At 39.0% G+C, this 13,438-nt stretch overlaps 1 protein-coding gene across 1 annotated transcript; it reads left to right on the plus strand.

Annotated features, from left to right (window-relative positions):
- The first annotated feature begins 91 nt into the window (after positions 1–91).
- On the plus strand, positions 92–12,052 carry f7l (coagulation factor VII, like). Its single transcript, XM_075476932.1, has 8 exons — positions 92–179; positions 3,165–3,331; positions 3,414–3,438; positions 4,217–4,330; positions 4,414–4,554; positions 5,538–5,626; positions 7,242–7,362; positions 11,505–12,052. Exons 1-8 carry the CDS (start codon positions 92–94, stop codon positions 12,050–12,052), a joined length of 1,293 nt encoding a protein of 430 aa, XP_075333047.1.
- The last annotated feature ends 1,386 nt before the right edge of the window (positions 12,053–13,438 follow it).

The following is a 13,438-nucleotide window of genomic DNA, read 5'->3' on the forward strand; positions in this document are numbered from 1 at the left end:
CAGATTTCAGACAGAAGTGGTTACAGCACATTGCTGTCGGGGGTTCGTGTTTGTGTTCAACTTTTCGACCTTTGATCAGTTCAGAATAAACATGGCGTCCGTCAGCAGAGAAACGAAGCTCGTCGTCTTCTTACTACTCATCATCAATTGTATCCCAGCATGCACCGGGATCCCAGGAGGTCAGTTGTGTTCTTTCTCCTTCTTCAACTCTTCTTCTTCTTCTTCTTCTTCTTCTTCTGTTGTCTCAGGGCCGCGGGTTTTGGGATCTAACTGCGTCGTACTCAGCGACTGCGCCGAACTACACAAATCAGCCGACTTCTCTCTGACACGTTTACCATATTTGATCAAATACTTTGATCCCACAACACTTTAGACATACTTTACTTTAAACTTTAACTTTAAACTACATCGGTCTGACAGTTTCAGTTGTTGATTGATCATAATTAATATGAAAATACTCATGTTTTATCCTAAAAACACTAAAAAAAAAACTTTTAAGTTTCAGTGTCTTTAGTGAGAACTTGTTGTTTTGCCTTTCAGACCAGTAGAAATAAAAGAATACCCATGTTTTTTATATAGCATGTTAACACTCACAAATGTTCTATTTATTGGGTTTTCTTGTAATTATTAACTTTATTCTATCCAAGTAAAGTAGTAAATTATGATGATTCCAGCCATCTATACATCACTGCTCACTGAAATGACATTTTCTTGTATCACAAACTGATCTGAGGTTTAAACAAAGAGATAAACAATCAACTTCGTTAAGGGAACTACAAATGCTAACATCCCAGCATTAGCATGCTAGCTAAGCTTAACTACAAAATGACACAAATAGCGCTCAAACACTGTTTATATATAAATTATATAAATGATGTTTGGGCACGATTTGTGTCATTTATTTTAATACGAAACAGATCAGTTAACTGTAAAATGTATTAAATGTAAATACCCTCAACAGCAGAAAGGGACATTAGCTTGTCAACAATTAAAAAAAAAAATTAACTAATTCTTCCGTAACAGAAAATATTTTGCATTTGTGATTATTTTATAACTTTTCCCACTTAAAGTCAGTATTAGCAAAACTGTTAGCCGAAGCTAATTAAAGAACAAAATCCTGCCTTTAAACTCTTTGCATTGTTTAGCTTAAATCTATATTTGCACACTATTTCCTTGTTTTCATTGTAATAAAAAACTTTATTTTATATAAATAAAATATTTCCTGTTTGACTATTGTTTGACCTCAGCTGAATTTCTACGTAAAGAACATTTAGTCGCTTTGGATGAAATCTCGATTTCTTAGTTTTCTATTCCTTAACTTAAATCATTTTATTTTTAATCACATCTGATGTTTATACAACTTGTGTAACAGTCAACTTAGTTTGAGGAACTTTTGTCAGAGGACCAAAAACTCTAAAATCCCTGGTTGCTAAAGTTATGTTAGCATGCTAACTTGTAGCTTAAGAACACCGCTAGTTTAGCTTTACTACAAAACTACAGAAATACCACTCAAATATAAATATATGTACATGAATGTTTCTTTAAATTTAAATCTGTTTGACAGAAACAGTTCAGTTAACCGTTGGTGAAATATCTTCCACAGCATGCTAAAGTCTGTCAACACTCAAAAATAATTCATTAATTTAGCAAATGAGACAAGTCATAGTAGCAGAATATAATTAGTTTTGTGATAATTTTGTATATTTTCCCTATAAAGTCAGCATAAGCTAAACTCACGCTGCAAACCTTTTCATATCAACTTTAAAAAATAAAAGCTAAACGTTTATGTTAAATTAGTAAAAATAATACGATATTCGTAGCATTTGTGGGAAAATACGTGATCAAGATTGAGAATTTAGTGGTTAAGCTAAGCTAAAAATGCTACTGTAGTAAAGCGTAGTGGCATTCAAAGGACTTTACCTCAGGCTCTCTTTGTACTCCATATTATACTTTTATCTTTCAGACTGTTATATAATAATAATAATTTATTTATATAGCACCTTTCATACACAAAATGTAGCTCAAAGTGCTTTACAAATAAGATCAATATACAAAGTAAATAAAGTAAAATAACTACAAGAATGACAAAATAGAGTACAATAGAACATGTTACTCAGTAGTGAGGAGGAAATAGATATAAATTAAAGATAAAGTACTAAAAATAGAAAAATGAATTTACCAATAAAATAGAGAAACAATAAATGTAATATATAAATAGTAATAATAATAATAATAATAGAATTTATAAAACTAGAAGAAGGCGAGGGTGTATAGATGTGTTTTTAGCTGCTTTTTAAAGTTTGTAATATCTGTTGGTAGAGAGTTCCAGATTTCTGGTGCATAAAAACAGAAAGCAGCTTCATCCGTCTTTTTATATTTCATTTTCGGAATATTTAATAAAGAAGCACCTGATGATGATCTTAGAGCTCGAGAACATGCTTATAAGTGAAAATCACAAAAATACTCAACAGTGAATAGTCAAAGCTGAGGGAACTAGTTCTGTGAACCTCAGTTTGCAGATACTCCTAATTCAGAAAAGATTCTTAAGAATGATTTCAAACTCTACAAATCAGGCGCCATCTGCACCTTTATTCAGTAAATTCAGACTCTTGTCAATTTTTTCTATTAATATGCTTCAAACATCTCTGTTTATGTTTAAATTCATTCATTGTAAACATTCCAGGCACTTTTCATGCGTTCTGCTCGTTATCATCAGATATTCACTCATACTCAGTAAGAGGTCAGAACAGCTTTCTTTTACCTCTTTGTAGAACTTCCAGACATAAATGTTTTATCAGATTCCATGGTCCCCAGCTCTGGAACTAACCTAGACAGAAGTCTCCAGCTTTTGTCCTCCTACAAAATGTCTAAGTCTAGTTTGGTGAGGTATCTTCTGTCCAGGCAAAATTTCAATTGAAATGAAATTGTGATTTTGTTCTCTCTCTGTATTTTTCCTTGTCTCCTCCTCTTTTCTGCCTTTTCTTTTCTTTTATTGGTTGATTTAATTGAGCGATTTGTATGGGGGGGGGGGTATATAAGCCCTCGGGCTTCCTTTCCTCTCCTGCACATTCTTTTGGCCTTTGTATGAATAAATGTATTTTCTTGTTTTATCATTGTGCACATTTAAATAAATAAATAAAAAAGTGTTGTATATTTCCGTTTAGGGGGAGTGTTTATGGACGGACCCGACGCCAGCGTTTTCCTGCATCGCGCTCGTCGGGCAAACTTTATGCTCGAGGAGCTGAGACAAGGCAACTTAGAGCGAGAATGTTACGAGGAGAAATGTTCGTACGAGGAGGCCAAGGAGATCTTCGCCCTGCCGCAGCAGCTGGTAAAGCCAGACTCGATGTTCCCGATGTCCTCCGGTCGCTCTTTGTTGCTTTTTCATTGACTTGTGTTTCCTCTTCATCCAGGAGAACTTCTGGAGGACGTACACAGGTACAGAGGCTGAGCGAGGCTTTGACTTTGAGGATGACCAAAGTCTCTTCTTCTGTATTTTCAATTAACTTTGATTAAACGCAGTTTAATTTAAATATACAGTCCAATCCAATTCAATTTAGTGGTATTTACCAGAGATGGGGACTCGAGTCGCTGTGACTTGGACTCGAGTCGACTCGAATCGCTGTTTTGATGACTTGTGACTTGAAAAAAAAATAAAAGACTTGAGACTCGACTCGGACTTGGAAGTTAAAGACTCGGCACTTGATTTGAGAGACGATGACTTGAATGACTTGAGTGTTAAGCATCTAGCATAATTTCCAACTTTGTTCGTCATTTAAAGATCCATTCTGACCAGGAAGTGCTCGTCAAATTAGCTAATATCATCCTGTTAGCCTAGCCGGTAGTTAGCTAACGTTAGCTTGATATGATACGGGGTGGACAGGTTGGACACATTGGCCAATGATGTTTACTGACAGTTACTTATATCTTTGTGTTTTCACTTTATTAAGATCAGATTCTGCAGGTAAAACTGCAATAAGAAGGTGACTTGGACTTGACTTGACTTGCCCAAGAAAAACATTACTTGAGACTTGCACATGTGTGACTTGGTCCCATCTCTGGTATTTATAAAGCACCGAACCACAACAAATGTTGTGTCAAGGCTCCACAAGGATACAATCCAATTCAAGCCAATTACAATCCAATCAAATTCACTAAATCTCAAGCCAATTTAAAAAAGGTTGCCTCGCTGAGGAAATGCTCGTCCTGTTTGCAGCTGTCGACGGCTGCCTGTCTTCGCCCTGTAAGAACGGAGCAACCTGCACTCGCCACATCCACAGCTACACCTGCAAATGTCCGCCTGGTTATCACGGAGTTAACTGTGAGAAGGGTAGGAGCCGCAGAGGCGACGCTCGCAGTCCTGTTCGCTGTCCCTGTTGCCCTGAGAGTAGCTGTGTCTCCGTGTCTTCGCAGTGCGCTCGGCGTCCAACGGCTGCCGCTTCAGAAACGGAGGATGTGAGCATTTCTGCAGAGAGCTCCCGGATCGCTCCCCGCTCTGTTTCTGTGCCCCGGGTTACGCTCGGGATCAGGACAACAGCACCTGCCTGGCTGAAGGTCGGACTTAGCTCCTAGGCGCACTCGAACCGTACAGCTCTGAACCAAACTGACCTGGGAAATCATGGAGGGTAGCCAGGAACCGCTCTGTTCGTAATCCCACCACCAATAGGGAAGCTGAACTGTGCGGTAGACGAGTCAATGTTGCTTTGTGTTGCCTTAATCAAGCATTTGTTCCTTTCTTCAGGGGTAGAGATGTTTGAAAAGAATTCCTCAAGTCTTTTGTGACCCAGAGCATCAGTTCTGTTTAGCCTCGTTTCCACTATCGGTACAGTTCGGTTCGGGTCGCTTTGGGGTCAGGTTTGCGTTCCCGCTGTCCAAAGGGACCCTCAGCGGTGGGCAGAATTTCAAACCACCTCCAGTGTTTTCGGTCCATGCCGCAGAGCAGAAACTGGAACTGGTCCTGTGTGCTCGGTACTCCAAGCAGAAGGGTTACAAACATGGTAACGGGTTCCATGGTAACGGGTTCCATGGTAACGGGTTCCATGGTAACGGGTTCCATAGGACCGGTACCGGTAGTGGAAACACTGAAATAAGCGAACCGTTCTGAACCGACCCGTACCGGACTGCATAGTGGAAACGCGGCTTTTGGTTCACGACTCTTTATTAAACGTGGCCTATACGACCGCCCGATGCCCACGATACACAGACCAGTTTATCCAACTCAGACAAGAATAATGTGCATTTTCTTTGAGATTTTCCTCAGATTACCTTGATAATTGGCATGAAAATTGCGGAACATCAACATGTTCCATTCAGTAGCCTGAGTTGGATATCGGACGAAAAGTCTGTAAATGCAGTTTAAGAACTACAATCGTCCCTAGAAACGAACCTATGGGATGGTCAAAACATCTCCATTTTATCCACAGATCGTTGGTTAATCATCTGTTTTACACCCACTCAGCTTAAAACTTTTATCCATCCTCTGGATCATTGGTCTCAGACGCCACATGTTGACTGTTCTTATCGATTTTCTGATTCAGAAAGTTTCGCCTGTGGAAGACCACAGGTCAATTTTGCCCCGAGGGTTGTAAACGGACAGATCTGCCCAAAAGGACATTGTCCATGGCAGGTAAGTCCTCCACCTTAATCAGATCAACTAAGACAATGCTCCACCGGAGCGATGAAAGATATTTTACAATTGTGACCACATATTTGGTTTTTTTTGCATTACTGTGAAAAAGTCCTGATCTATGTCCATTAAAACAGGAAGTAATTCCAGAATGTTTGTCCAATTCTAAGGAGCTTTAAACACCGGTTCGTCCCTTGAGTTAGGAGACTTTTTCCTGCCTGAATGGTTCACAGCTCAGAGTTAAGTGGCTGAACAAAGAAAAAACACATTCCTCTGGAGATGCTCAGGTACAAGGACTGGACTGAAGATGAGGGAAGAAGCAGAAAATGTCCAAAGAGAAACTCTGAAAGAGCTTCAGGAAGCTGCAGAACTGCTGATCAGGACACTTTAAAGGTTACAGGGAAGAAAAGAAATGAGGATCAGAAATCAGGAGTTTTGTGCAGCACATTATCTCAGGTAGTTTTGCGATGGATCCGAGTTTCTCACTAAATAAAGAACAGGATATATTTTTTGTATCATTATCAGATTTTCACATCTGGTGTCCCACATGGATCTACACTGGAACCGCTTCCATTCTCTGCGCACATAGTAGCATTTAGCAAATACTTAAATGGTCATTTCTTTGTTGACGATACATCTACATTCGTGTAACTGCCAGAAAAGGTTTTTCAGATCTGCTTCGCACAAAAAGCTCTTTAACCGCATCTTAAAGCGAGGCTCGGAAATTACTTGAGACTTGATGAGTCTGGTTTAAGGCTTGTTTAAGGCTGGTTTAAGCCTGGTTTAAGTCTGGTTTAAGCCTGGTTTAAGTCTGGTTTAAGTCTAGTTTACGGCTGGTTTAAGGCTTGTTTAAGGCTTGTTTAAGGCTGGTTTAAGGCTGGTTTAAGTCTGGTTTAAGCCTGGTTTAAGCCTGGTTTAAGTCTAGTTTACGGCTGGTTTAAGGCTCGTTTAAGGCTGGTTTAAGGCTGGTTTAAGGCTGATTTATATCTGGTTTAAGCCTGGTTTATGGCTGGTTTAAGGCTCGTTTAAGGCTGGTTTAAGGCTGGTTTAAGTCTGGTTTAAGCCTGGTTTAAGCCTGGTTTAAGGCTGGTTTAAGGCTGGTTTAAGCCTGGTTTAAGCCTGGTTTAAGCCTGGTTTAAGTCTGGTTTAAGGCTGGTTTAAGGCTGGTTTAAGCCTGGTTTAAGCCTGGTTTAAGTCTGGTTTAAGGCTGGTTTAAGGCTGGTTTAAGCCTGGTTTAAGCCTGGTTTAAGGCTGGTTTAAGCCTGGTTTAAGGCTGGTTTAAGGCTGGCTGCTTGGAAGCAAAACATAAAGAAATAAGGGCTGGATCAGGACTTTTGCACTACACTGTATGGTAATAAAACACCAGTTTAGTTGGACAAGAGACAACTAACATTTTTAATTCTCATACACTGAACCTGATTTATCTCGAGGGAACAGATGGACATTGAATTATTTCCACAGATTCTCATATTCTGATTAAATCCTGTTGAAGAATCTCTTTGTTTTTCACCTTTTCATTTTTCTCAGATTAATAAACCTCTTGTCCATCAGCTGAAATAAGTAAATTTGACTCTGTTGTCTGGTTAATTATTGATCGTATCGGCTCTTTGTTCAGGCTCTGTTGACTGAACATAACGTGTTCACCTGTGGCGCCATCGTCCTATCAGATCAGTGGATTCTAACTGCAGCCCACTGCGTTTGGCTGAAACCTATCGCCATCTTCCACGTTACAGTTGGTAAGACAAGGGCTGTGTTCCAAACCGCATACTACATACTGCATTCTGCATACTACATACTACATACTGTATACTGCATACTACATACTGCATACTGCATACTACATACTACATACTGCATACTGCATACTACATACTCTATACTGCATACTACATACTGCATACTACATACTGCATACTACATACTGCATACTGCATACTACATACTACATACTACATACTACATACTGCATACTACATACTACATACTGCATACTACATACTACATACTGCATACTACATACTACATACTGCATACTACATACTGCATACTACATACTGTATACTGCATACTACATACTACATACTGCATACTACATACTACATACTGTATACTGCATACTACATCCTGCATACTACATACTGTATACTGCATACTACATACTACATACTGCATACTACATACTACATACTGTATACTGCATACTACATCCTGCATACTACATACTGCATACTATATACTGTATACTGCATACTACATCCTGCATACTACATACTGCATACTATATACTACATACTGCATACTGCATACTGCATACTACATACTGCATACTGCATACTGCATACTACATACTGCATACTGCATACTACATACTGCATACTACATACTGCATACTACATACTGCATACTGCATACTGCATACTACATACTGCATACTGCATACTGCATACTACATACTGTATACTGCATACTGCATACTACATACTGCATACTGCATACTGCATACTACATACTGCATACTGCATACTACATACTGTATACTGCATACTACATACTGCATACTACATACTGCATACTACATACTACAAACTGCATACTGCATACTGCATACTGCGTACTACATACTGCATACTGCATACTACATACTGCATACTACATACTGCATACTACATACTGCATACTACATACTACATACTACATACTGCATACTACATACTACATACTGCATACTGCATACTACATACTACATACTGCATACTGCATACTACATACTGTATACTGCATACTACATACTGCATACTACATACTGCATACTGCATACTACATACTACATACTGCATACTGCATACTACATACTACATACTGCATACTACATACTGCATACTACATACTGCATACTGCATACTACATACTACATACTGCATACTGCATACTACATACTGTATACTGCATACTACATACTGCATACTACATACTGCATACTACATACTGCATACTGCATACTGCATACTACATACTACATACTGCATACTGCATACTACATACTACTACATACTAAATACTGCATACTACATACTGCATACTACATACTGCATACTGCATACTGCATACTACATAGTACATACTGTATACTGCATACTACATACTGCATACTACATACTGCATACTACATACTACATACTGCATACTACATACTACATACTACATACTGCATACTGCATACTACATACTACATACTGCATACTACATACTACTACATACTACATACTGCATACTACATACTGCATACTGCATACTACATACTGCATGCTACATACTACTTACTACATACTGCATACTACATACTGCATACTGCATACTACATACTGCATACTGCATACTACATACTGCATACTGCATACGGCATACTACACACTACATACTGCATACTGCATACTACATACTGCATACTGCATACTACATACTGCATACTGCATACTACATACTGCATGCTACATACTGCATACTGCATACTACATACTGCATGCTACATACTACATACTGCATACTACATACTGCATACTACATACTGCATACTGCATACTACATACTACATACTGCATACTACATACTGCATACTGCATACTGCATACTGCATACTACATACTGCATACTGCATGCTACATACTGCATACTGCATACTACATACTGCATGCTACATACTACATACTGCATACTACATACTGCATACTGCATACTGCATACTACATACTGCATGCTACATACTGCATACTGCATACTACATACTGCATACTGCATACTGCATACTGCATACTACATACTGCATACTGCATACTGCATGCTACATACTACATACTGCATACTGCATACTGCATACTGCATACTACATACTGCATACTACATACTGCATACTACATACTGCATACTACATACTGCATGCTACATACTACATACTACATACTGCATACTACATACTGCATACTGCATACTGCATACTACATACTGCATGCTACATACTACATACTACATACTGCATACTACATACTGCATACTGCATACTACATACTGCATACTGCATGCTACATACTACATACTGCATACTACATACTGCATACTATATACTGCATACTACATACTGCATACTGCATACTACATACTGCATACTGCATACTGCATACTGCATACTACATACTGCATACTGCATACTGCATACTACATACTGCATACTGCATACTACATACTGCACACTACATACTGCATACTACATACTACATACTGCATACTACACACTACATACTACATACTGCATACTACATACTGCATACTGCATACTACATACTGCATGCTACATACTACATACTACATACTGCATACTACATACTGCATACTGCATACTGCATACTACATACTGCATACTACATACTGCATACTGCATGCTACATACTACATACTGCATACTGCATACTACATACTACATACTGCATACTACATACTGCATACTACATACTGCATACTGCATACTACATACTGCATACTACATACTGCATACTGCATACTACATACTGCATACTGCATACTGCATACTGCATACTACATACTGCATACTACATACTGCATACTGCATACTACATACTGCACACTACATACTGCATACTACATACTACATACTGCATACTACACACTACATACTGCATACTACATACTGCATATTGCATACTACATACTGCATACTGCATACTACATACTACATACTACATACTGCATACTGCATACTACATACTGCATACTGCATACTGCATACTACATACTACATACTACATACTGCACACTTCCATACTACATACTCATCGTTTGCAGAGCGTTTACCCACGATGCATTTGGCTCCTGCCCGAGCCGAAATCAGCCGGCCTGAAGCTGATTTCTCTTAAGCTCTAAACTCTGTAAACTTTAGCAACATTTGAAACATTTTCAGGAGAGAAAGTAGTCGTTTAGATCCCCAACGTGTTGAAAACCTGACAAAATACCGGCTGTTTACAATTTTGCTCCCACGAATTCGGCGCTACTAAAGCTAGCCGCAGTGAGCTAACGCACTTCCGGTTATTTTCACAAAATAAAATACCCGTTGCCTTTTATCATAGGGAAAGTCATTACCATACAATTGGTGCTTTTGTTTTGAAAACAGGAAGTGAACCTACCCTCGTTGTAGCTAGCTTGAAACTGCCGTCTTGACAGGAAATGACGATCGGCGATGTCACGTTACGTTGCATCTTGGGTAGTTTGAGTATGAGTAGTAACCTCATGATGCATACCCAACATTTCGGAGAATCTAGTATGCATCCAGGAACTTCTGCTTACTCAAACTCGCATACTAACTCAGAAAGTTAGTAGGAGAAGTAGGAGAAGTATTAGTAGTAGGAGTAGTATTAGTAGTAGGAGTAGTAGTAGTATTGGGAATAGTATTAGTAGTAGAAGTAGTAGGAGTAGTATTAGTAGTAGGAGTAGTATTAGTAGTAGGAGTAGTAGTAGTAGTAGTAGTATTAGTAGTATTAGTAGTAGGAGTAGTATTAGTAGTAGGAGTAATATTAGTAGTAGAAGTAGTAGGAGTACTATTAATAGTAGGAGTAGTAGGAGTAGAATTAGTAGTAGTAGTATTAGTAGTAGGAGTAGTATTAGTAGTAGTAGTATTAGTAGTAGGAGTAGTATTAGTAGTAGTAGTAGTGGTATTAGTAGTATTAGTAGTATTAGTAGTAGAAGTAGGAGAAGTATGAAGTATGCGGTTTCGAACACAGCCAATAACTATATTCCTCTGTTTTTAAGAATGCTGCGAGTTTTCCATAATTTTCCTCTGGTAACTCCCCTTGATGCTTCCTACCGTGTGCAGGTAAACACGACTTAAAGGAGAGCGAGAAGACGGAGCAGCGGCGGCGTGTTCTCCAGGTGGTGATCCACCCCGACTACAACTACTCCAACTCCGACAGCGACCTGGCCTTAATGAAGCTGCATCGCCCCGTGAAACTGGGGCGCTACGTGGTGCCCATCTGCCTGCCCGCCCGGAACAGCACCTTCATCCGCACGCTGGCCAGCGTCCGCCACTCCACCGTGTCCGGATGGGGCCGCCTGGTGGAGTTCGGCCCGCCCGCTCGATTCCTGCAGCGCCTGGTGCTGCCGAGGGTCCCGCTGCAGGAGTGCCGCCTCCACACCAAGCTGAACATCACCAGGAACATGATGTGCGCCGGGTGGAAGAGCGGCGGCCAGGACGCCTGCGAGGGCGACAGCGGCGGCCCGCTGGTGACCCGCTACAAGAAAACCTGGTTCCTGACCGGAGTGGTGAGCTGGGGCAAGGGCTGCGCCAAGGAAAACATGTACGGCGTGTACGCCAAGGTCGGCAACTTCCTGGACTGGATCGAGGACGTAAAGACCACCCGTTGAAACTGGATCAGCTAACACAGCATACAGCATAAAGCAGCAACTATTGTCAATGTGGGGCAATTTTACAAAGATAGTTTTTTCAATAAAAATAATAATAAAATTATAAATTATTATTATAATATTATACATTATATTATTAAATATTATAATTATTATAAATTATTATAATAAAAATACATTTTGATAAAGTTTATTCAATTTTACAGCCTGACATCAGGTGTTTCCATCCAACAGTTGACAAATCGTTGAGAATATTTTACAAAGTATTATAGTATATAGTATAGTATAATATTATAGTATTGTATTATAGTAAAATATTTTACAAATTTTACAAAGATAAAGTTCAACGATGTGTTGGTTGACCGCCTGATATCAGCTGTTTCCATCCAACAGTTGACAAATCAATCAAGAGTCAATTTACTCAGATAAATTAACTTACATAAAAATAACTTTTTGACAAATTTACTTTAATTGTACCCAGAAAATTCAAGTAGCTCTCATTCCTCTTCCTATCAGAATCTGTCATGTCCGACAGGAAACAGCCAAAAACACATCGAAACACATTGTCCAATACAGCGTTAGAAAAGCAGCAACTATTGTAAATGTGGGGCAATTTTACAGCCTGACAGCACGTGTTTCCATACAACAGTTGACAAATCTTTAAGAATACCTGAAAAGATGAGTCAATTTACTCAGATAAATTAACTTAAATAAAAATAACTTTTAGAATAGAATAGAATAGAAAAATACTTTATTCATCCCCCAATGGGGGAATTTCAAATTAGTCAAGTAGCTCCAAATTTTTTAAATATTTGCAATGATCGCATTAACAACAACAATAATAATACCAATTATAGTAAAAAAAAATACTACTACTAACTAATAATAATGATAAATGACTAAATAAACAAATAAATAAATAAATAAAAATAAAAAATCAATCAATCAATTTGAGACGAACATGTCAGCAGTCATGCTATAAAGCCTTTTGACAAATTTGCGTTAATTGTACCCAGAAAATTCAAGTAGCTATCATTCCTCTTCCTATTAGAGTCTGTCGTGTCCGACAGGAAACAGCCAATCAGAACCCAGAGTCCCTAAATGTGAATCCCTGCCCCTTCCACAGTTGCCATGGTTACCGGCCTGTGAAGGCAGAGCTGAAGCACAGCAGAGAGGGAGGGGGAGGGGCCTGCACCTTGTTTTTGTTCAGATTTTCAACCTTTTTCTCCCGGTTGTGGATCAGCAGAAGAGGTGAATTCATCCAAAGGCCGAAGCTCAAACTGGAAAAGATGCCTTAAAAACAAACGTGGGAAGCAGATGTTTTCAACATTTTGGGACTTTTCCAGCTGCAGTGTCCAAAGTAACATGTCCTGCTCTGTTTCAATG

The sequence above is a fragment of the Odontesthes bonariensis genome, chromosome 11 (genome assembly GCF_027942865.1).
Source record: "Odontesthes bonariensis isolate fOdoBon6 chromosome 11, fOdoBon6.hap1, whole genome shotgun sequence".
NCBI classification, from domain to species: domain Eukaryota; kingdom Metazoa; phylum Chordata; class Actinopteri; order Atheriniformes; family Atherinopsidae; genus Odontesthes; species Odontesthes bonariensis.